Source organism: Ophidiomyces ophidiicola (genome assembly GCF_022830035.1).
Source record: "Ophidiomyces ophidiicola strain CBS 122913 chromosome Unknown scaffold_11, whole genome shotgun sequence".
In the NCBI taxonomy this organism is placed as follows: domain Eukaryota; kingdom Fungi; phylum Ascomycota; class Eurotiomycetes; order Onygenales; family Onygenaceae; genus Ophidiomyces; species Ophidiomyces ophidiicola.
The window spans coordinates 392,647-416,058 of NW_026054651.1; the positions used below are offsets into that span (position 1 = coordinate 392,647).

The window sequence follows — 23,412 nt, forward strand, 5'->3', positions numbered from 1 at the left end:
TAGTCGTCGTATCAGTGAAGGCGGACAGGCCTCCCTAGAAAAGATATGAGGAAACCAATTTTTTTAATCTAGAGACTGCTGGAACTTCAATCCAATTCAGCTCAGATAGTTGTAGTATTACAGAGAAACGTGAATTCAAGCGGAGCGTCAAAAGACTTGTTTATTTGGCCAATTCAACGCCTCCGGTAGCATTGAGCATTCTCTTGATGTCACCTGTGCAGGAAGATTAGCATGTAGCTCAGTGGAATTAGGAAAGGAGTAGATGGCCATACCGTAGATAGCGAATTGACCGGCAGTGATAGCGCCGACCAGGAACAGACGAGCACCAAGACCGCTGAAGGAGCCCTTGAGTCCAAGTTCACCAGCAATCTTGACCAAACGAGAGACGGTGCTCTCTCCTGGAAGCCCCTTGGTTTTGTTGATTTTGCTAAGCATGGTGTCGGCGGGCTGAGAGACAATGGCGGCAGCGAGACCGGCAATTAAACCAGAGGTAAGATTGACGCCAGTCTTAGCGCCGTCGGAAAGACCATCTCTGCCTACTTGATCATAGATAGCTTCCGAGACCTTTTCAAAAACGACGAACTTGGCCATAGTGTATGGTACCCTGTATATAATTAGGGACGAACGTGTGGTATCATGGGTGAAAAGAAACATACTGTTTGAAGAGAATGGGACCGAAACCAGAGTAGAAAGCACCAACACCCTCATTCTTGAGGATCTTGCTGAAACCACTCATAAGGCCGCTAGCGAAAGTGGGCTCAGAGACAAGGCGGATACGGGTAGCCTCGAGTGGACAAAGGGCAATATCGGCAAAGAACTCAGCCATGGCGGACGAAGCAAGGTAAACAGCAGTACGGTTGTTGCGAGCAGTGTCATAGCCAAGTAAGTCGATCGACTGTTTTTTGAAGAATTCGTAACCTCCAAACTTGAAAGCACCTTGTAAGAAATAACCGGCAGCGGTTGGGCCGAAGCCGGTCATAAGGGCACCCGCACCCTCATTCTGAACAACCTGCTTGAAACCAGCAATCATGCCTCTGTTGTAAGTGACCGGGTCGAGCTGGATTCTCGTCTTAACGCTGATTCATTCGCAGTCAGTGACGGAAAGCAATGTAGCGCCGGGCTCCCTGGATGGCGAGGAATGCAGCACCAATTCAAAAGGAACAACTTACACATCGACAGGTGTGAGGGCTCCATGGGTGACAGAACAGCAGACAGCGCCGGCAAAGGCGAATCTGGAGTACAGTTGAAGGCCGCTCATCTGAGGCGCCGGGGGCACCACCTTGGAGGCGACATTATCCAACTTCGCAGAACCGGTGGACGGGGCAGCGGCGGCCATTGTGATGGAGCAAAAGCCGGACGAAGAGAGTGGAGTGCTAAAAGAGGGATCGAAAGCAAAAGCAGGCCCGAATTGGCTCCCGGAAAAACAACAGCAGGCGACGGAGACAAAATAATATGATGATGATGATGAGCGACGGTCTTGTTGTCGTTAATTCACGGGAAAAAAAGACTGAAAAAGCGGCTTGGCGCCGCTGGTTTGCCCGAAAACTTTTCGCCAGCCAATGCGAAGCCGAGATCCGGCCATGTCCCCGCCCGTGCGTGCCTTGCCGCATCTGGCTTAGTGCGTGTGGAGGCGCAACCGCCAGGGCAGCCGGAGTCAAGCCGCGGTATCGAGATATCAGATTTCTACGTAGTCAAATAATGCTGTGACTTGACAAATGAACATGGCAAAACGCAAAACCTTAATGATATTGACTTTGTGTCACTCCGTGAAGAAACCACTTTAACATCAGTACCTCGCAGCTTGGGCCTTTTTGCACTCAAAGCTTGTCTTTTCCTCATCCAAGCGCTGATGCGATCGAGATAAGCTTCGACTTCCTTAACGTCCAATATGCAATGCTGGCGACCGTCCGTCTGGCTTTTAATCACCATGTACCCTGGCGGTCGCAGTAATCATACATCAGGATGCCATCTTGCATCGATCTTGGCCTTTTCAGCATTATGATATATTGAATAGCCCAGTTCTCCGACGTTACCATACACTTCTCTACTTCCCAAAAACCATTCTGCTGGTAAAAGCCCTCTGCCGAAAAACATGATTCTACCCACAATGGGAGCATCATATGACTTGCAAGTTCAATGCCCCAATCCAGTAAACCATTCCCTATTGCTTTTCCTTGGTATTCTGGTGCAACGAAAATGAGATCGAGCTCTGTAAATACTCAAAATTCAGAGACCGGGCTTGCAGAGTATCGCAACAGAGAGTCTTAGAATATGTTATTAAAAGGTTGGCCGCAACTCACGAATATGTGGGGCTTTGATGTGCTTGGCTCTCCGATCAGTCACCAGCTCCCAAGTAGCAGCTGCAGCCTTCTTCTCCTCGACATCGTCCAGCCAGAACATACTATCCGGGTTAAACTTGAGGGGAATACCCGCGGTATATGCGGGGTTAAGATCATATTTCGCTGCTCCTAGCAATTTCCGCTCTGGATCGTGCGCATCAGTGGCCTTGAGCCACAAAATATTTGTCTGTTTACGCAGCTGGCCGAGATATCTCTCTTTGCATCTGGAGCGGTTTAAGTGAGTATCCTCTCCATAGAGCAAATGGAAAAAGCATTCGGTGGAAAATGCACGAAATTGAATTTCAACGAGACTAGTCCAGTCCTTGTCTTCAACGGGGGTGATGATATAGCGCCTCATAGCAAGGGTTAGTAGATAGGCAGCGAAGGGTGCGTATTATAGTCAGATCCTAATTATTAATATCTCCTGTGTTGATTTCACGCTGATATGGAGCTATCATAAGGAAACATCAACTTTGTCTTGGAAAGCGCCATCCATACCAGTTGTCACCCACCGTAGAACCTTACTCTAGAGTGTAGTAGGGGAACGGTTGTATGTATTTCTTTACATGGCTCGCGCTCTCAAGTTATTTTTCTACTTATTGACCTAACTGATATTCGATTTCGTGCAATCTTCTTATCGTGGTAAGGCCACCCTCCCTTTTTTTGGAAACTGTAAGTTGTATTTTTATCGAATTTGACAGTGTAATTGATGATTGCCGAGCACCGGTGGATATGAATTTGAGTATGGATTCATATCATAACTTTAGGTTCTCCCTCGTACGAGCGGGTCTCTTTAATACTTGCATGTCGAGATTCCGTACTCCGGATTGTGATAGTCATATTTCTTGTGCCGCATTTCACTATCTCATATGTATACTCCTTCACTCAAGTATATCCTAATGACCCGAAGAGCGTGAAATTACCCTTTTCCCGTTGGGCTATCTTGGAAGATTGTCTATCTGTGTCCGCAAAGCAGCCTCACAGAATGAAGCTGCCTCTTTTTACTTGTCATTGGCCCTATGCAGTGCTGAAGGTGACTAGAAAAGGGTTGAGGCATGGTATTGTTGCCGCCGTCATTAAACTAAAGTGGAGTAGAACTTTGGCCACTATCCTTGACTCCACGTTTCATAGGTTTGGGTTAGGGGAACGGCCTCCTCAATTCTAATAACTCAAATATTCTTAAAGATCTATATATCATTAGTACATAATCGAATAGATTTAGAATTTGGGTGGATATGGGGCCCAACATCCAGGGGCAGCCACTACAACAACCGTGCGCAGCCATTGCATTTGCAAGTTCCACACAGGATATACAACATAGCTAACATCATTGCTTTGCTGAAAACATCTGCTACAGTAATTATCTTCCAAAGCACTTTTCATTTTCGAGAAATTTAGAACGATAACATGGCTATTTAAGGCGCAATAGTAGACTTACAATTTTAACACATTGATAAGGGTTTGGAGATATTGCACTTGAGTGGAGCTATTAGGAGTATGATAAGCAGAGGTTGAGTGAAACCCTGCGGGAGCGCACACAACATCACACTTGGGTTGTGCAAACAGTGTGCTTTGGCTAGTTATATGTACAAGTTGAAGATTCGCAGACATGCTTTGGCCTAACTAGATTCCCAATCACAAGGGCATAGTGGGAAAAGAAATGTAGTACTCCTATCAGCTGTTACAAAAGTCAGTGGGCACCCATTAATGTAGCCACTGCGATTGATTGTTGAAATCATTATTGCCAGCCAACTTGGTCCGAAAGCTGGCCGAGCCGGAGTTTGGAACTTTAGTTATTCCGTAGTTATTTAACTTTGATGCACCCACTTTCATCGTGTTCCTTACTCCGTAGATGTCGCATTTCCAAAGCCCAACCAATACGGTGAAGATATATTGTCATCGCAAGAGGCAGGATAATCAAAATCGCCCGTAAATTTCGAGCTGAGTTTGTGCACACTAAAAACACCATGACTCCTTCAGTATAGAATTGTGGCAAATTATAACAAATCTCCACTCTGTTGTCACACTCCGCCATATCAATCGGCCGCAATAACTACGTCTCTGCAGCCTCGCCAATTCCGTTTCGGCTCGCGAAGCTTTACCTCTTTTTTTTGTCGTGCCGATCCACCATTCGAATGGCGGCTGATAGCAAAATGAAAAACAAGATACGAAAACAAAAAAGAAAACAATTGGTTCATTTGTCACAAGACTTCAAGACACGCAAATGGATCAACAGCCAACATTTTTATCTAATAAAGATGCTGAATAAACCGCAGATATTAATATGTGAAGCCTAACAATCAAAATAATAATTGGTAATGCAACAATTGGACGCCCGACAACCACGGAATGTCATCCTACCCTGGTGTAGTGAGTCACTCCCTCCAGCACGCTACAGTCTAGGAAAATGGTCCAGTTGCATTGAGGCAATTTCCATTGTGTTCCTCATCATCGCTTGAGTTTTTGCTTTCTTTCCCAACACTAAGTCCATCTCTCTTGCCACCATAAATTGGAGTTGTCATATTTTCGCTGATGTAACTACTACTTTTACTTTGTCCATGCGAGAAAATTATACAATGGGCCTGTGACTCGCATAAAGACGGGGCAGAAGTCACCCATCCGGGCTAAGACTAGTCTAATTTTAGGGGCCATCACTCTCACGCACAAGCGATATTTAATGGTGGTGCGGAGTACTCAGTACACAAGGGGAACTTTATTGGTTCTTTAGTTTTGTAAGCTTGCTTTCTGAATATTTCTTTCGGCTTTTGTTATACAACATCCCGGCAGGGTGCCTTTTAAGAGCTAACTAGCTGTGACTCACACCCGTTTATGTGATTTGGCATGATTATTTAAGAGTAGCTAAATCCAGCATTCCTAGAAATGCCCAGAGAACAGAAGGAAATATTTCAAATTCTATTGTGCCCTTCAATAATATGCTGCAGTTCAATCCAAACACCAAAGAGCCGTTCCTCTCTGTCTGTTTCGCAGGCACTCGTCATGAGTCATACCCTGAAATCATCATGACTCCATACAGGGCCCAAGATACAGGGCCTATATTATTGTACTTGAACGACCCAGTTATTTACAAGTGGCTGCGTACGCCACCAGTGCCATATACCCGTGAGCATGCAGAAACGTGGGTTGATATGTGTATGGAAATATTCAAAACGCCTCTCAGGGATGGAGAGCAATGGTATCAAAATAAAACGGGATGGGTTGCTGAGTGCCCAATTAAGGCGATAAGGGAAGTCAAACGGAATGAGCTTGGAGAAATTGAAGAGGTCATGATAGGAGACATTGGAATATCGAGGCATACCTTCGATGAAATCCTGGACGAGGGCGAGAGAATTGAGACTAAGAAGATTAACGACGAGAGAAAAGTTGGAGATGAGAAAATTATTTGGACCATTGGGGGTATGCGTCCATGACTCTATCTTTGATATTTAATCGATCTTCTATTCCTGGCTTAATTGAAAAGATAGGAAAATCGCGCTAACATCGTGTCTTAGATTGGCTCGGACCTAATTACCATGGGAAGGGAATAATGACTGCCTGTATCAAGACCTTAATTAACTGGGCTACGATAAACATGAACGTGCATCATATTCGTGTTTTTGTCGGCGTCGGGAATGTTGGAAGCAGGAGGGTGTTTGAGAAAAACGATTTCACATATATTGAGACTATTAAAGATGCTTACGAACTCCCAGAGATAAAAGGAGGGGGATCAATGAGTCTCGAAGTCCTTGACTGGATCCGAAGTAAGGAGTAGCCTTAGACTATAATCAAGGAATGGTGCCATATGCGGGCTTTCTACATCAGAATTGGAGGAGAAAGAATGAGTAGCCTATACATTTACATACACATATACATACACAATCCAGTTCTGCACTCTTGTGAGGCGAAAGGGAAAGATACTGGTCTATAGGGGGTAGTATATAAGTTATTATGGACTGTGCATGCGCACACTACTCTGCGATTGGGGGTTCTGAATCTCAATAGTAAAGAGAGTCTCCGAAGTCGGCCCCAGGAACTTAATCGAGCATAATTCCAATTATCCAAATTTGGATCCTCTACTTCAAAGGCTGTAGGTGTCATGCTGAGCCGAAGAGAGAAACCGGAAAACATATCGCTACGATATCGATATTCAGGACGCTGGGTGGTTGTCCCCCTAACATATGGTACACTTCCTGGAAGGGTGGCCTGATTGAGCCGCCTGGATTAATTATATCGTTGCCAGCGTAGCCTTGTAATGCAATCGATTCAAAAGAATTTCGTTTCGGACGGAAAATAATCCGAATGGAGGAAGAGTGATGATAGTCATGATTGCATGAGAAAAAGTATCGGATATTTTCAAGAGGGTAAATTCCAGATAAAATTCAAATTCGATCCCTCGAAACCAGACCAGATTTGATTACCACCATCGCCGAAAGGGGCCATGGACGGATCAAATGGTAGGGAAAGCCAGTCATCAGCATTGATGTCATTTAAAGACAATATTCTGTCATCAAATACAGAACTGGAGACATCCATCCTGGTGCGGGAATTGCCTGTGATTTGCGACAGGTCAGGAGGATTTCCTGAAGGTTGAGATTCGGAGGGAGGCATAACAGATGACGGTCTCGTAGTAGCCCGGCTTGCCTTTTTATTAGTTAGAACGAAACTACGTCGAAGACGAGCGATAAGACTCTCTAGGAGAGTTGCATATCTCGACCCAAGATGGATATCATCCAAGGAACTGGAGCGGAGAGCCTGAATACTTCTACTTAGTATTTCTAGCGACTCCTGCAGTTTAGCATTGCGAACGCCCAGGCTAAGGGCCTTGAGAAGGAAAATCGACGAGCTAGTTATACGAAGAAATATCCTAACTGGAGAATATCGTAAGGCACCGCTCTCGGCAAGCGATATGACCTTTTGGAGAATATGGCACGAGCCATCGATGACTTCCTGTATAAATTCATAATCAATGTCGTCAACATTTGTTTGACGTACTTCGTCTAAAACCGAGTCTGGATCTGATTCCGCGAGTAGTCGTTCCACAACGGCTTGCATGCCGATTGAGTTTGTGTATACTCTAGCGAACTGGTACTCTATGAAAATCATGTCGCGGAACGGCAGCGACAAATCTATAAAATATCAACTTGACCGACCTTCAATTCATATATATTTGATAGCAAAGGTAAACTTACTTCTCGTATCAAGATGTTTTTGCCGCCACTGGGAAAGCAAGGGCCGAAAATGGTCCAGGAGCCCAATATAACGGCCGCTATGGAACTGTTGCCGAGTCAACGAGGCCGAGGGAAAGAATGTGTCGGTGACAGACTTCGACAGCTTCGTGAGCTCGATCCAGGAATTCATGAAAGAGTGCCATTCATCGCCTGCTTGAAGAGAAGGTTGCGAAAACGGAGCCAGAACAGCATGGTTGAGGCTCTGGGGCATGAGCGACATGCATCCAAGCCGCGAAGCGAGCTGGTTGATAAAAACATAGAGGAGTTGCTGGATTCGATACCGACGGAGATTAATATCAACCCCCTGACATTCTATTTCCGGGCTTGCTATCATGCTTTTAGCTCGAGAATCGTCTGCATCAAAAATCCCAAGTTCATGTGCTAATGTCAGTCCGGACCCAAGTAGCATCCAAGACATTCTATCAGATCTTCTAGCTGGCTCAATAACATCTTCAAGCCAGCGGTTTGGTGCTAAAACGGACATGTCAGGGCTGGTGGCGGAGTGGAAATGATCTGGAGGTGACATCATCAGATCCGAATCCCAACCATCGCTTTCAGGTGGAAAATGCAGAGAACGAGGATGCCACTCGGACATCAAAAGTAAAGCTTCAATTGTGCCAACAGTTCTAGTTTTTGCTTTTGATCCTTTTTCCTGGCCTAACATCACTCGCATTATCAAATGTTGACAGTGTTGCCATAGTCGCTGATGGATGAAAAACCCTCTAGAAGCACCACCAACGCCCGGTAATGTATGATAACGGGATGATATCATTAGGATTGTACAACACAACACTGGTTCCTGAGTGATTAACCAGTAGTGATTTCGATGGTGTGAATAGAAGTTCGACAATATTGGAGATAAAGGTGCCATGTGTCTGAAAAATCTACCAAGCCAATTAGCAGCTATGACACACAAAAGATACGGTGCGTAAGACGTACAAATCTACGTATGTTACTGCCTCCCTGGAAGAAAACCATCCCATCTTCACAAATCGGCATGAATCCCATACTGCCACTACATCAGGCTCCACAGGAGACAAATGCGTAGGTTCCGAAGATATAGTGGTCGCCATGCCTAGGGATGTCGTTGACCCAGGGGTTTCATACACCGGCTGGGCATGGTTGTTGCTCTGGCTCAATAGACTTCTAGAATTTGTAGCCAAGTCATTCACACAGTTCCCTTGCTCTTGTGCAGCAGCCTGGAATAGGATGTTTAGCGCATCATTCCCGCTCGACACGACAGTACGCATCACAGAGCTTGCAAGGCCTGTAGAAGGTCCTTGATCTGAGGGCGATTCAGCAGGGCGCATCGTCGACGTTAACGGCGATGCACAGTTGACACTCATATTTGCCGGCGTACTCGCCGCGCCGGTGGGCTCATACTGCATCTGGAGTGGGGCAGGTGTGCTAGAGTGGTGCGCCGGTGTAGGAGTATTGGACTCCGTTTTGTTCACGAGGAGTGGTGGTGCGTTTCGCGGAGTGCCCGCCACACTCACAGGGGCACCGGGTATTTGGGGGGAGGTCGTGAAGGAAGCTTGCTGCTCAGCCGACGTCGTACTAATAACATTATTTGCTGAAACCAAGTCAGAAATCGGATATTCCGTTTGCAACTCCAGGCAACTATCTATCACGTACTCTTCTTCTTCCGTGACCACGCGCGATCTTCGCTGAAAAGACAGTTGCGTTGTTCGCGTCGGCATCGGAGGCATGGTGGCCCAGGTGGAATCCCGCGCTCCCTATTCCCGCCTAGCTCACATTTTGCCTTGCGTTGCCGGCAAGAGATGCAGGCTTTGTACGTGCGCAGGAACTCACGGTTCCCAGACGCTCTGCTCCACGGAGGCCTCTCCATTCTCACCGTCCGTGGCGTGATGCGGTCAGCGCCTCGTCGGTGCGGAGGAGAGTCAGCAGGCTTTCCCGCGCTGGGATTCGCTGCGGCTTTTCGTCCTGATCAGGAAACGCATGCGCGCAGCCGTGGGTAGCCGACCGGCTATTATGTAAGCACAGAATGGATGACTCAGCACGGCTACTTTGGCTCGAACGTTACTCTGCATTTCACCTATAATAGCACATGATGACGTTTACTTCGTACGCTAGCACGTAACAAACAAGAAGCGCAACAATACTCCTTATATATCAGCTGTCTATCCCGCGAGCTACCTAAATTCAAGGGTATCTCATCTATCCGCTGAATACTCTTACTGGATGCGCTTCGGTATTATACACAAATTGGTTCTTTTGGCCAGGTCCTGCTACGTGCCATGGTGCATCTGTCACACGCGAGTGTCAGTTGACGGATTTCAGGAACGGGAACGAGCGGGGGATTACCATTTGTGTATATCATGTACGCATACTTCATGACTTCGGCAAAAAGGAAACTCTCTTGATTGTCGAGTTTTCTGCCACCATCAGGGGCATTGACGTCCGCAACAGCGGTAAACCCGGTGTTTGTTCGCGTTGTCGCGTTGAGCGCAACAAATGCGTCCCATGTCCACTGTTGATACTACAGGTACCTGTCAGCCATTAAAATATGAGGTCGTCTTTCTAGACTCACCTTGGGGTCTTTTGTCATTCGATACGCATGGTAGTAACTCTCAATAACTTCTGGTCGGAGGTCGTAATAACTCGCGGTAATGAAGATACCAGTTCTATCGAAAAACTCTTTTTGGTCTTCTGGGACCCTTTTCTCATCCCAACTGAACCCTTCAGGTCCGATTTGAGTCCTTGTTGCAGTATACGTTGCACGGCACCCATTGACAAGCTGCAGGCCGAAATCTGTGAAATCTTGTCGATTGAGAACTTGACCGCCCAGTAGAAAATTGCCACCATCGAAGCAAGTTAAGTGGCCGGAATTGTAATGGTAAGTTCCATTGTTATACTCAGCCACAAACACCATTTCCGGCTTAGAGAGGGGTGATGATTTTAAGTATTTTATGGTAGATTCGGCGGCAGCGATCCACCTTGATATCGTATTAGCTCATAATATCATTATTCAACGAAAAAGAGATAGTTTACCTATCTTTATACTTCCCGAACTTTTTCTCGTCATAAACAAACATCTTAAGAAGATATTCATAAAAAGAGTCTGACCCGCCTCCCCAGCTGACTAGACCATCTCTAAATAGACCAGATTCAATATCAAGGTCACGGCCCACTAGTCCGGGAAACGGCTCAGCAAATTCTGGTTTTGGCTCAAGAAGATGTGACTCTCCCTTCTGGGCCAATTCACCATATACCGGGTTTCCTGTCAAATCAGAAAGACGGGTCCCTGGAGCCTTATCAGTAAAGGTATAACGCCAAAAGCCTAGAAATATGCTTACACTCTAAAACTAAGGTGCCGGTTGTTGCAAGGCCGTTAGTTTTACCGCCATCCTAAGTAAAGGTCAGGTCTTCGGCATGCGCAATAAATACATAGATACAGAGGAAGTGGCAGTCCTCACTGTGATCTGGGCTGAGACGTTTAGCCCATTTGCTGGAATGCCGCTCTTTGTATCGAAACCAAACTTCAATAAGTCTGCTAAATTCTTAGATTGTTCCAGTAAAACATCGGCTTTTTTGGGCTAACTAAAATTAGCATCCGGTCGAGATGAATCTTAACACTTTATGAATCAGGGGGGAGAGTACATCAGATAATAAATGAGAATGGGTTGATTTTAGCAAGTCGTACGCTGATATCATGCCTCCTAGGTAACGAATGGTGGTTTCGAAAAGACTGCATATCGTATTTGTCTTGGAATAGTCGATCTTGGCAATATGGTCTAAGATCTTCTCGATGACCTCTGGTAGCTCCATAATGATCGCCGTCGATAGCGCATCAACAGCAGACGCACCCCAGCCATTGCTTCAAGTGCTCATCAGTGCCCATCCCATCATAAAATATTCAGACATGTTCGTACCGAGAGTTGCCTGCCGTATTCGACACTGGACGGAGCTCGTCATTGGGGAAAGCATGTTTCACGTAGCCATCCCAGGCGAATTTGAAGGCGTCTTTGACAGCATCTGCTCTCTGCTGGTTTGTTTCAATGCTCTGGCCAGCGGAATCAGGAGTTTGTTTCACGGTAGTGGGGAGGGATACAGCAGAGGGAAAGAATGGGAGCGCTGCAGCGCAGAACGCAAGGATAGAAATGCTTTTCATATCTGAAACTCAACTCCTGCGTACTTTTCTGGCAGGGGTACATTCGAGTGCAAAAGAACAGCGGCCCCGAGCGGGGGCCATAGCTACTGATATACCAGCCCGGCATCGAGCAGCGAGAAGGAATCGCCATTGTAATACAAGCGAAAAGGAAGATCGACGACCGGATGGAGCCTTGTACCTGAATTATATTTCTTGGTCCAACAGAATTTATGCAATACGTGATGCTTTGGCCAAGCATCATGGAACTCAGGATGAGCGTGATGTCACGCGGCGTTGGTCCAAAGACAGGATCAGCGGGATTGTAATGTGCGGGGATTCTGGTTCCTTTAATTATTGATACCACCACATGCAAGTATAGCTAGGCATGTGTATGATTTGAACCGGAATGCCCTTTCTTCCACCCCCTGGTTTCCGTAGGAGGCGACATGGAGCTGGGGCCCTGTCTGCCTGTCTGCCAAGGGGCCTTGAGGGTGGAAAAGCGTTCGTGTGAGTCGCGGAACCGCTCGTACCTTGAACAAGGGAATGGGCACCGGTCTCACTATCATGATCCGTCCATGGCAGCCATCCAATAGCATGCGTGTGCTAGTCGGGGGCTGGTGTGGAGGATTTCCGTCCTACAATATCCTTAAACCAGATTCTCAGAACATCCTCCGCCTGGGCAGGCGGCCATTAGGCTGCGGATCTTTATAAATCCGAGAACGCGGGGCTTATCCGGAATATTGTTGTTCCGTCCAGTTATCAAAGACGCCGAGGATGACTCAAATCAGCTCAAATTAGTGGGGGAATCAAGATTCTACTCTGGAGTCTGGACAAGCTGCAGTTGCGACCTGCATTCCTGATTCCTTTTGAATTATATGTTAACGACTGCCTAGCCTCCATCTGGTTGGAGCCTCCGTGTGCTTTGGTTGTACCCGCCGAAAACCCTTCTACAATGTCGCTCCCATTTCTCATATCTGTCGATGCGAACTCGATAAGTCAACCGCTGTCCTGCGGCCTTACCCTGAGCCAAATATCCTATTTCGGCCGCGTCCTCTTGAATTATCCTAGCTTAGATCAAGCTTTATCCTTCATAAATGCTAATTTTGCCGCCTTTGAGATCTTTGTTGACGCGACGGCCATTAAGTCAAGCGGGGACGTGGTAAATATACTCAATGCTGGAGCCTCAGCCGCCTTTGTGACGTTAGATCAATTGGCAGCATTATTCGAAGAACAAAATATACCTCCCTCCCGCATAGTCGCTTACGTGTCATCTACAGATGACGTCGCAAGGCTGAAAAATTGGATATCGAACAACAACGAAAGACGAGAGATCAGCGTTCACATTCATAATTCGACTGCAATTGATGCCGTACTATCTGATCTCAAAGATGACTCTTTAGTTAAGGCAGTGTATCGGCCTTCAGATAACGCAACGATACAATCCAGTCTCCTTTTGAACGAACAGGAAAGAGTGATTAGCGTCGTTCCGTCGGTGTCGTTGGCCCTCGGTGATGAAGCGAATTCAATTGTTAAAATGCTAGTAACTGGTGCTGTTCCTGATAGTCATACTGGGTTATATGCGACAATAGTTACAGATGAACGAGGAGTAGCGCTGGGACTTGTTTGGAGCAGCGAGAAGAGCATCTCCGAAGCAATCAAGACCGGGACAGGAGTGTATCAAAGCAGAAAACGTGGATTATGGTATAAAGGCCAGTCCAGTGGAGATGTCCAGGAACTGGTTAAAATTGGACTCGATTGCGATAGTGACTGTCTGGTATTTACTGTGAGACAGAAAGGCAGAGGTTTGTTACTTCCAAATCGGTCTCCATCTTTAACAATATTGACTTTTGGCTTAGGATTTTGCCATTTGGGTACTGCAAGCTGCTTTGGCACATATTCAGGCCTAGCACGTCTTCAGAAAACATTACAAGCTCGGAAAGAGGATGTCCCGCCTGGCTCATACACATCCCGACTTTTCAACGATCCAAAACTCTTGAATGCGAAAATAATGGAAGAAGCGGACGAACTATGCACAGCCTCGACGAAGGAAGAAATTGCGTTTGAGGCTGCCGATCTTTTCTATTTTGCACTGACAAAATGCATTGCTGCTGGTGTAAAATTGGAAGACGTTGAAAAAAACCTTGACCTTAAGAGCTTGAAAGTGAAACGTAGGAAAGGCGACGCGAAAACGATTTGGGCTGAAAAAACCGGCGTTTCTACTCCTAAAACGACAGAAAAGGCAAGCGACACTTTAAACGGCAATCCATCGGCTTCCTTGGCCGGTCGAAGGATTCAGATGAGACGGCTCGCTACAGCTTCGACTTCACCAACAGATATCCAAGACGCTTTACAGCGGCCATCGCAAAAGTCAAATGAAGCTATAGTGAGCTTGGTAACACCTATCATTCAAGACGTTAGGGCCAACGGAGATTCCGCAATTCTTAAGTACACTCACCAGTTTGAGAAGGCAACGTCTTTAACCTCACCTGTTATTCGAGCACCATTTTCGAAAGAGCTTATGATACTCTCTCCAGAAACAAAGAGTGCTATTGATACCAGCTTTGAAAATATCCAGCGTTTCCATTCGGCGCAAAAGGAGCAAAAACCCCTTGAAGTGGAAACAATGCCTGGCGTTGTATGTTCTCGCTTTGTCCGGCCTATTGAGAGGGTAGGTCTATATATTCCTGGCGGAACGGCTGTTTTGCCTTCCACAGCACTTATGTTAGGCGTTCCGGCGATGGTCGCTGGATGCAAGAAAATTGTTATGGCCTCCCCTCCAAGGTCAGACGGAAGCATCTCGCCAGAAATAGTATATATTGCGCATAAAGTTGGCGCTGAGAGTATCGTGCTCGCGGGAGGGGCCCAAGCGGTGGCCGCTATGGCCTATGGCACGCCCAGTGTTAGCAAGGTCGACAAGATTCTAGGCCCAGGAAACCAATTCGTCACCGCTGCAAAAATGCTTGTCTCAAACGATACATCTGCTGGTGTCAGCATTGATATGCCCGCCGGGCCGAGTGAGGTTTTAGTTATCGCTGATCGTCATGCTAACCCTGCCTTTGTTGCTTCTGATTTACTTAGCCAGGCAGAACATGGCGTTGATTCACAAGTGATCTTGATCGCTGTTGATCTTGACGATGCCCGATTGTCTGCCATCGAAGAAGAACTGCATGAACAAGCCATTAAATTACCTCGTGTTGATATCGTTCGGGGCTCCATTGAACATTCAGTTACTTTCATTGTAAAGGATCTTGAGGAGGCCTTTGCGTTAAGCAACGCATATGCCCCTGAACATCTAATCCTGCAGATCCGGAATGCATCAGACACTCTATCCCTGGTAGAAAATGCCGGCAGTGTTTTCATTGGCCAATGGACCCCGGAGAGTGTTGGAGACTACTCTGCTGGGGTGAACCATTCCCTACGTATGTTCTTCATCCGCGACCTATATTCTCTTGACTGACAATACTTTTTTAGCAACGTATGGCTATGCAAAGCAGTACTCTGGTGTGAATCTTGCATCTTTTGTGAAACACATCACTAGCTCAAATCTTACTGCGGAAGGCCTACGCAATGTTTCACAATCTGTCATGCAACTTGCATCGGTGGAAGGCCTCGATGCTCATCGTCAAGCCGTCAGTATTCGTGTCGATTGGATGAATCGAAATCCTTGAGCCATTTAAAGTCCCAAGCCGTTTGAGTAGATTCTTGGGGCCTGCACTGATGACAAATTTTTGTACCGACCAATATATCTCACATGGGGATCGAGTGTCGTGCAACGATTCTACATGGCCCTACAGCTTTCCTGTTTTGAAGAAGGTCGCTCGTATTTTTGGATATAAAAGTCTTGTAATGATATCATGTTATTGTATTTCTACAGAAGCCGACATAGAGGGCAACGGAAGGATAGGTATCTTGTTATTAAAGTAATAGAATTCGAAATATCATCTCTTTCGCTCCCTAACCTTCCACTTAATGCCGTACTTATTCACGCCACCCACTGAATTTTCCATTTTGGCACGTTGAAGTTCTAGACCCCGCTCCGCACTTATGAAATCTTGGTGCTGCTTTTTCAAAATTTCAAGCTTCTTCAGCCGGGCCAGGGCTGCCCGCTTTCTCAGCCTTTTGGCAGTGTCTACCTCTCGACGCGCTTTTTCTTGTGCATCCTGCTGCTTCTTGGACGGCTGTTGTGTAGATGTGGGGTGCTTTTGTGTAGTTGTGCTGTTTCTGCTTCCCTCTTTGACCCTATTGATATATTGAGTCTGTTCATCGACGGAGTTCACATAAACAACCCTTTTCCCTTGTTTCTTTACACCACAGACATCACTTGTATCTTCGTCGTCTTCGTCTATTTCTTCGTGGCGTTTGTGCTTATCCAAAGTCGCCTTTATGCCATTTTGTAGCCTGATATCGTTCTCAACCTTCTCCATTTGCCTCCGGATCTTCTCGCCCGCTACTCGTAAATAACCAGCATCCTGGGTTTTAAGGAGCTTTACCGTCTCTAAGCTTAGTGAAGACTGTGAATTATTTCGCGCACCATGATGCCCTTGGGTGCGAGATCCTGAGGACATCATCCCAAAGTTGAACTCATCGGGGTTGCGATCGCGGGCCTTTTCCCGGAGGCGTTGGAGCTTTGCTTTTTTGAGGTTGTAGTCTGCAGCGCGAAGAGAGTAGTCCTGTTAAAGGCTGTTAGCAATTCCTTCCCGTAAGTGTTCCCTTATATTATATGCCATACCTTGCGTTTCTCGAGAAGGCCCCATTTTTCTCGGGCTTCAGGTTGCGCCCGCTCACGGTGCTGGCGCCTCTGAACGGCGTTGCGCAGCGATGACATGGCTTAAAGTTCGATATATACAGATAAGATAAATTTCAAAAACAAATGGCAGCTGAAACCTCACAGGTTGGCTAGCAGTGAGCAACGAGGGAGCTGTATGCCTGAATGTTGATAAGTGATGGTCGTTGGGACCGGCTAATTCTCTCAAAAATTCTCGAACTTTGATTCTTGAAGCTCCAATTCCTCGAGCTTTGGATGTAACTCAGTCCAACCATCACCACGCAAAATTCATTGGAAAATCCGGCCTCATGGCATTTGTTACAAAGCACCATTAACACCTCATTGCTCCGCAACCCAATAGCCGCCCCGAACTTGTGGCTCCTTCAAGCACGGCATGATGGCATCCTCCGAAGCTGCAGTCAAACCCCCAGCCCCTTCTCGATCGCCCCTAAACCTCCGAAACCCTACACCACTCTCCGCGCTCCAGGAAGCCGAAGTTAAAGCTATATATTATAAGCGTGTTCGAGGTCACTGTGCTGCAGAAATAAAAGGTGGGATATTCTGTCCTTTACTTGTTTATCATCGCCCTATTGAGGATATAGACGTACTAATCCCACGCTATTTTATCAGATTTCGCTGCATGCGCGCTGAATCGCACAGTGACAGCGACCTGGGTTTGTCGGACACAGCGATTAGCCATGAACTCATGTATGGTTGAGCATGCCAAACCCGAAGAAGAAGACCGGGCACGAGAAGAATGGTTCGCAGGTCGTGAAGAACGAAGAAGGGCTCGTGAGCAGGTTGATCGGGAGACGGAGGTGCGACGGAATGAAGTCGTGACTATGATGAAAGAAGACGAAGACAGACAAAAGGCCAAAGAAGAAGCTGCTGGAAAGAGTGCAGGCTGGCTTTTTGGGAAGAAAAGTTAACCTAGAGCAATTTGAAGAATTATGAAATAGAGACAAACGGTCCAAAATTTTGATGCTTGATACCCGACTACATGGTGAAAAGGATAACCAGGTAGAGATAAGTCGCCTCACATTTGTACCTGCCTACTGATTGTTCTAGGCGGGTGGGATCTATTAGTTATCTCCCCAAGGCATCAACGCATTGGACGGCGTTTACGGGAGTTTGGATAGGTTTATATGAACGATACTTTTTTTCTGTTCGAATATTGTACAATACCAAGATAACCACGATATATCTCCGCTAGCCCATATTGTTTCATGAAAATGCCATCCCATTATGTATATCCATAAAATCCATTTCGCGCCGAACATCAACCGTTGCATTGAGAGAAAGCCATTGCGAGAAGAACGCCGGGGAAGCAACAATCAAGGGATATCGCCACACCATCCTTAGAGTATTAGAATTGAGGATAAAGTATTAGACACCAGTCATAATTTTATCCCCATCTGCGTTGTCCTCGTCCATCGCATCTTCGCCGAAAATATCTTCCATCTTCCCATCAACATCGTCGTCTTCCGCGCCACCTTCTTCTTTTGCAGCTGTGGAGACAGGAGCTACCTGCTGGCCTGCAGCATCGACCTCCATTTCCTCTTCTCCCTCACTTTCCCATTCCTCCTTTAGACCCCATCCTACTCCGGTTTGGCAAAATCTTTCCGGTGGTAGTCTCATACCCCCCATTACTACACCAGGTGCGGACGTATTGGTGGTACTGCCTTCGCTTCCCCTAGAAACGCCAGGCAGCATGATACGATTTCGCTCTGCAGCAATATCCATCAAGAATTCTTTCGGCAAGCCAGGCTGAAACTGATAGTGTAGTCGCGAAGCGATGCTTAAACGCAAAGCCTGTAGACTGACAGAAGCAACCTCCTGTGGAGCCGATTGAGCCTTTGCGCTATCCCCTTTTGACCCTGGCATTTCTCCAGCATAGCCTTCCGTTGCAAGATATACAGCATCTTGCAGGACACTGGAGGTATAGCGATATGCGAAATCGAGAAGCTGAAGAGGCACTCTCTCTTGGTAAGCAGTGACACCAGCTGAGGCTAGAAGCATGTGTATTAACCGCGCATCGCGGGGCCGCCTTGTCTTTCCGTTGTCTTGAAGAGAAGTTCCAGGAACCTGGGGAGGAATCGGCGCTGGAGCGGGTATCGTAGTTGGTGGAGCTTTGTTAGCGGACGGCGGTCGCTCGGCGGGAGGAGTAAGGGGTTGGGTAGACGCAGCGGGTGTACTGGAAGGGCGTGGAGATGCCATCACAGTGAGCACTCGAGATATGAGGAAATGCGAGGTTCTAGTGAGCGAAGCTGCTCAGCAGCGCAGAGCTCGGTAGGCCACAGAGCTCCTGGTAGTTAAATGGTATCGGCTGCTATGAGACTAGATCTAATGGGCGATTCATATTATTATTGAGAAAAAGACAGTGGATATAGGAAGATACAGTGGAGCGGGTAGTCAGTCGATTGAATGACAGTTGAATCGCATTCACAAGTTCACCTGGTGGGATCCGGTCTGCCCCCAAAAAGGGAAGGTCACGTGGCACTGTGAGGCCAGCCAGGGATGTACTGAGAAATATAGGAAAAAGGGTTATAGACATACTACAGGTGGAGTTTTCTTAAGTTAGAGCCTTGGAGTCTTTAGTTATCTGAGCTTGCGCCCTAGCGAGAGAAATTTCAAGTTTGATACAGCTTCTATCTATGTGTACGCCGTACTCCAGCTTTTTGTAAATGCATACGGTAGGTAACTTTCCGACAATATAAAAAATATGCACATATACAAGTGATAGGGAATTCATAGACTTGCTCGAAATCATTATCTGTTTCCCCTTTTCCCACCCCTTTTCGACCGTTCTTTATGCGCCAAAAGTGTGGCCCTTGTTTCCACCAAACTCCGTTTATTTTTGCTTTTCGCCTTTCCCAAAGTCATCAGAAAATTCTTTTTCCTTGCTTTTTCTCTGTTTGTTGTGCTCTTTCCTTGGGTCTCCTTCTTTTCTTTTTTACGGGCCATCTTGCTTTTGAACTCAGACCTATCTGTTTTGCTCTCGTTCATATGGGCAATTTTCTCTTCACGAGTAGCTTTACCAGCTGACAGAGATGCAAGACCTTCAATCTCCACAGCCGTAAGGGGGTCGTCGATATGCCTAGCCCCATTCGTTGCTGCTTGCTTTTTGGCGGATCGAGGCCCACGAACTAATGCAGAAACGCTAGACGCAGCTCTGAGCTCTGCGAGCTTTGCCAGGTCAGCAGGGGTTAGGATCTTTGTAGTCGCCAACTTCGAGGTCTTAGCTGTAGGTGCTTCTGATTGTGCTTGGCCTTGCTCGTCGCCATTCTCGATTTTCTGTTTCTTCACAACGGGTGGTTCATCGTCAGAATCACTGAGCTCGATATCAACATCGCTTTGAACATCAATCCAGCCTCCGGACTCGTCGCTGTCATCCTCTTCAACATCCCAAGCAGCCCAATCGTCATCATTTTGCGATTCTTCACCAGTTTCTCCGTCAGAGGGCAAGCCTTGCTCTCGTCTTTTCTCTCGCCGTTGTTCTTCTTTCCATTTCTCAAGTAGCTCGATTCCTTCAATTTCACCGACTTCTTCCTCCCCATATCTCCGCTCTTTCCGCTCACCTGTCCTCAATGCGATACTTGCATCCTTTCCTCGATCCTTTTTCTTCAAGAGCTCTGCAGCCACTTCCCGATACAAGCCCAAAAGACCTTTAGCAGCCATCATTACCCCCTTATCCTTGCTTTTCTTGTACATGACAAGATCCTGAAGCAATGTATCATTCATTGCTAATGGTTGCCTAACACATATTTCGCGGATAGCATTTAGGCCAGCGGATGCTACTTCAGCAGCAGCAGCTTCAGATACAAACTCATTTGCTATTTTCGTAATAAGCGGCTCAAGGACATCGGGGGGAACGAGGGAATGAGTAGATTGCGCGAGAGATGCGAGAAATGAGGTAACAGAAGGTTGCTTGGGAGTTAAGTATTTCAAAAAATAGGAGTATAGTTGTATCACGGTAAGTTTGTGGAGGCCAACGAGTCGAGATACCAGCTGTAAGACGAGAAGTTTCTGCTCCAAGTTTAGTCGAGATTTCGAATTTTGCAAGTGTTTCTGAAAAAGTGTTTCTGCAAATCCTTGGGGATCATGCAGAAGATGTAGAGCCGAGAAGTTCAAGGGATGAGGCTGACTCTTCTTCCTTTCCTTTTTCTTCACTGTTGCGATGGCTTTTTCTACTTGACGAGCTTTCTTTTTGCTTTTTTTATTTATCCCAACCTGGTGTCGCACGCGAGCCACATCAATGGCCTCATCGTCGCTGCTCTCATCCTCCAGCTCCTCTCGCTCTTTGTCGCCTCCGAGAAAGAAACGCACCCCCCCAACTATCAGCTTCTCGTTTTCTGCCAGTGAAGCTTCTTTCATTATCTCCACGGCCTTCGAATCTGTCCATATTTGGCGCTTCCAAAGCTCTCGTGTAATTTTGATTGCCCACAGGCCCTTGGCAGATGTACGGTCTGAAGTTACTAAGTTGAAGAGAACGGTTTGGATAGTCTTGTTTAACTTATGATTCGTGCCTTTCGAGTTCGAATTGCGTAGATCTGAAACAATCTTTTGGAAGAGTAAAGCCCGAAGGGTCTTGCTGGGAGTTGAGACAAGAATTGGAAAAAGCGTCTGTAGAAGTCTATAAAAGATAGAACCAGGAAATCAGTTTTCGGACGAAATAAAAATAAATAAGATGTCATAGGTGGCCATACGTAGCTGAATCTATAACATCCTTTTTCTTCAGTAGCACTAAGCTCGTCACAATCTTTTCCCTCAGTTCAGACTCCAAGACGGCATGATGAAGAGATATAATCTCGATCAACTGCCGTGGGAAATCCTTGGTAATATCCGGATAGCACTCAGCAACATGAGCAATGAAATCAATCAGTTCCCGAAGCGAGATGATGCCTGTATCCGTCGCGGAGGAGGGCGCAGCCATGAATATTTCGCGATGCGATTCATATTGAAAATGCTGGCTACGGAAATCTTCAACATAGGACCTGTAGATAAGTTGACTCCTCGATTAGAAAACAAGGTCAAGATGAGCGAAAGTTGTTAATGTAAGGACATACTTAGGGTCCCGTCGAATTTTGTATTGTAGATTCGTTCTAGAAAAGAAGTGTTAACGGCGGCGTTTTTGGCCTGGTGAGACGGTATGAAAGGACTGGTTTTCTTACAGATCAGCATCAACCTTTTCCAACGCTCCTAATTTGCGCTTTCCCATGTTTGCTTGTCCTTGTTGTGGTGATGAGTTAATTGGAGAAGTTAGTAAAAGTGATGCGCTCAACTTTTTTTTCGTAACCAATGCCCGCTAGCTCCATCGAAAATTATTACATATTGAGCAACGGCACCGTACGGAGTAAATGACTAGGTATATACCGAACATTTAGACAATTATTTAGGCCACAAGGCTGATTTGCACAGTAGATGCGGTAGAAATTTTAGATTTGCAAACTAGTATAACTCCGTACAATAATGTGCAGACTCACGTATGAGTAACAAGTAGTTCTACGAGGAGCAGGTGAGAGTAAATCATTGAGAACCTCATAATTGCATTCTGACTACACAGTAGAGAGTAATCCGTCTGGACATTGCTCTTTCAATAAGCTGTCCAATGGACCAGAGTTGCAGATAACAGCAAATCCAGCGAACCCGGACACCATCCACCCCAGTATGAGAAAAGTAACAACCATAACACTTTTTACATCGTTTATCGGTTGCTCTTGGCGACACGCTCCAACTCGTCCTTCTTCTTGATAGCATAGGAGTTCGAGCTTCCCTTGGCAGCGTTGATCAATTCTTCAGCGAGGCATTCAGCAATGCTCTTGACGTTGCGGAACGAAGCTTCACGGGCACCAATGGTGAGGAGAGCAATGGCCTGGTTGACGCGGCGGAGGGGAGAAACATCAACGGCTTGACGACGGACGGTACCTGCAGAGCCGATACGCGTGCTGTCTTCTCTGGGGCCACAGTTGGCAATGGCATCAACGGCGATCTGGATGGGGTTTTGGTCTGTCATGATGTGAATCTAGAGCAGAATCCTTCCGTTAGTACATCTAAATTTTAATCATCCCAAAAAGTCCTGTCGCAGATCTCCCTATGCCAAAATGGATAGCAGGCACGTACAATTTCGAAAGCGTGGGCGACAATTCTCACGGCCATCAATTTCTTGCCGTTGTTTCGGCCGTTCATCATGAGGGAGTTGGTGAGGCGCTCAATGATAGGGCACTGGGCCTTGCGGAAGCGCTTAGCAGCATATCGGCCGGCGGAGTGAGGGAGGTAGACGGGTTGTCTGATTTGAATGTAATCACTGTCGCAGGAGTACATGGAGATGTCAGCATAACGCTCTTTTCGCAGCAATGGTCTTTTTGGGCGCTGGTTTCCTCCGAATATTATAATATCCCGATATATTCACACTTGAAAAGCAACACAAATCAACAATTCGGGTAGCGAGTAATTCGGCACATACGTCAAAGATATATCCCGGACCTCGATATCCTCATAACTCCATTTGTTGAAGAGCTTGACACTGCCAATCTCGGTAGCGACATCCTTGGGCAACACTTGGAACCCGGACGGGCTATCGACCTCGACTTCCCCGCTGTCGGACATGATGACGCTAATTACACCTGGTCGAGGACGGAACTGGGCGTTAGGGTGTGAAGGAGGAGCGTCAGCCGGTGGTTGTCGTTCAGGATGCTGTCAACGCAAAGTTGGCGGTGCGGGCTCGCTTAGCGACTTTCATTGGAATTCTGTGTGGGTGGATTAGGGCAGCTTGGCGCTACAGCCAATTAGAAACTCTAAGGTACTGACTAAGCAATGATCACGTGTATATGCTCCTTGGCCTCACCACGGAGTCCTCCGTACTCCGTACTTTGTCCAGGTACTCCGCACAACAGACGCGCGTTTTATCTCAAGGAAGCATTTACGGCAACGGGAAATCGGACTTTTGAGTATCTCATTCGACCCCTCGCTGAT

The 23,412-nt window shown here is 46.7% G+C and overlaps 11 protein-coding genes across 11 annotated transcripts; 3 read left to right on the top strand and 8 right to left on the bottom strand.

The window, feature by feature from the left end:
* Positions 1–147: 147 nt before the first annotated feature.
* On the bottom strand, positions 148–1,336 carry MIR1 (mitochondrial phosphate carrier protein; the record flags this gene model as incomplete). Its single annotated transcript, XM_049252466.1, has 3 exons — positions 148–604; positions 657–1,076; positions 1,170–1,336. 3 exons carry the CDS (start codon positions 1,334–1,336, stop codon positions 148–150), a joined length of 1,044 nt encoding a protein of 347 aa, XP_049108640.1.
* Positions 1,337–1,950: 614 nt separating this feature from the next.
* LOZ57_003418 (uncharacterized protein) lies at positions 1,951–2,697 on the bottom strand (the record flags this gene model as incomplete). The annotated part of the gene is made up of 3 exons (XM_049252467.1): positions 1,951–2,044; positions 2,107–2,209; positions 2,301–2,697. The coding sequence occupies 3 exons, from the start codon at positions 2,695–2,697 to the stop codon at positions 1,951–1,953; spliced, it is 594 nt and encodes a 197-aa protein (XP_049108641.1).
* A 2,662-nt stretch (positions 2,698–5,359) lies between these two features.
* On the top strand, positions 5,360–6,108 carry LOZ57_003419 (uncharacterized protein; the record flags this gene model as incomplete). Its single annotated transcript, XM_049252468.1, has 2 exons — positions 5,360–5,753; positions 5,849–6,108. The coding sequence occupies 2 exons, from the start codon at positions 5,360–5,362 to the stop codon at positions 6,106–6,108; spliced, it is 654 nt and encodes a 217-aa protein (XP_049108642.1).
* A 581-nt stretch (positions 6,109–6,689) lies between these two features.
* Positions 6,690–9,273, bottom strand: LOZ57_003420 (uncharacterized protein; the record flags this gene model as incomplete). The annotated part of the gene is made up of 3 exons (XM_049252469.1): positions 6,690–7,462; positions 7,526–8,448; positions 8,504–9,273. The coding sequence occupies 3 exons, from the start codon at positions 9,271–9,273 to the stop codon at positions 6,690–6,692; spliced, it is 2,466 nt and encodes an 821-aa protein (XP_049108643.1).
* Positions 9,274–9,742: 469 nt separating this feature from the next.
* On the bottom strand, positions 9,743–11,696 carry mns1B (Mannosyl-oligosaccharide alpha-1,2-mannosidase 1B; the record flags this gene model as incomplete). Its single annotated transcript, XM_049252470.1, has 8 exons — positions 9,743–9,831; positions 9,890–10,064; positions 10,116–10,521; positions 10,577–10,829; positions 10,882–10,933; positions 11,002–11,121; positions 11,186–11,402; positions 11,458–11,696. 8 exons carry the CDS (start codon positions 11,694–11,696, stop codon positions 9,743–9,745), a joined length of 1,551 nt encoding a protein of 516 aa, XP_049108644.1.
* A 931-nt stretch (positions 11,697–12,627) lies between these two features.
* HIS4 (trifunctional histidinol dehydrogenase) lies at positions 12,628–15,343 on the top strand (the record flags this gene model as incomplete). The annotated part of the gene is made up of 2 exons (XM_049252471.1): positions 12,628–15,094; positions 15,147–15,343. 2 exons carry the CDS (start codon positions 12,628–12,630, stop codon positions 15,341–15,343), a joined length of 2,664 nt encoding a protein of 887 aa, XP_049108645.1.
* A 270-nt stretch (positions 15,344–15,613) lies between these two features.
* LOZ57_003423 (uncharacterized protein) lies at positions 15,614–16,500 on the bottom strand (the record flags this gene model as incomplete). Its single annotated transcript, XM_049252472.1, has 2 exons — positions 15,614–16,345; positions 16,405–16,500. 2 exons carry the CDS (start codon positions 16,498–16,500, stop codon positions 15,614–15,616), a joined length of 828 nt encoding a protein of 275 aa, XP_049108646.1.
* Positions 16,501–16,837: 337 nt separating this feature from the next.
* On the top strand, positions 16,838–17,369 carry LOZ57_003424 (uncharacterized protein; the record flags this gene model as incomplete). The annotated part of the gene is made up of 2 exons (XM_049252473.1): positions 16,838–16,991; positions 17,071–17,369. The coding sequence occupies 2 exons, from the start codon at positions 16,838–16,840 to the stop codon at positions 17,367–17,369; spliced, it is 453 nt and encodes a 150-aa protein (XP_049108647.1).
* A 457-nt stretch (positions 17,370–17,826) lies between these two features.
* TAF9 (Transcription initiation factor TFIID subunit 9) lies at positions 17,827–18,657 on the bottom strand (the record flags this gene model as incomplete). Its single annotated transcript, XM_049252474.1, has 1 exon — positions 17,827–18,657. The coding sequence occupies one exon, from the start codon at positions 18,655–18,657 to the stop codon at positions 17,827–17,829; it is 831 nt and encodes a 276-aa protein (XP_049108648.1).
* A 552-nt stretch (positions 18,658–19,209) lies between these two features.
* On the bottom strand, positions 19,210–21,658 carry SDA1 (Severe Depolymerization of Actin; the record flags this gene model as incomplete). The annotated part of the gene is made up of 4 exons (XM_049252475.1): positions 19,210–21,073; positions 21,147–21,434; positions 21,507–21,542; positions 21,612–21,658. 4 exons carry the CDS (start codon positions 21,656–21,658, stop codon positions 19,210–19,212), a joined length of 2,235 nt encoding a protein of 744 aa, XP_049108649.1.
* Positions 21,659–22,144: 486 nt separating this feature from the next.
* RPS5 (ribosomal protein S5) lies at positions 22,145–23,046 on the bottom strand (the record flags this gene model as incomplete). Its single annotated transcript, XM_049252476.1, has 3 exons — positions 22,145–22,462; positions 22,561–22,744; positions 22,904–23,046. 3 exons carry the CDS (start codon positions 23,044–23,046, stop codon positions 22,145–22,147), a joined length of 645 nt encoding a protein of 214 aa, XP_049108650.1.
* Positions 23,047–23,412: the final 366 nt, after the last annotated feature.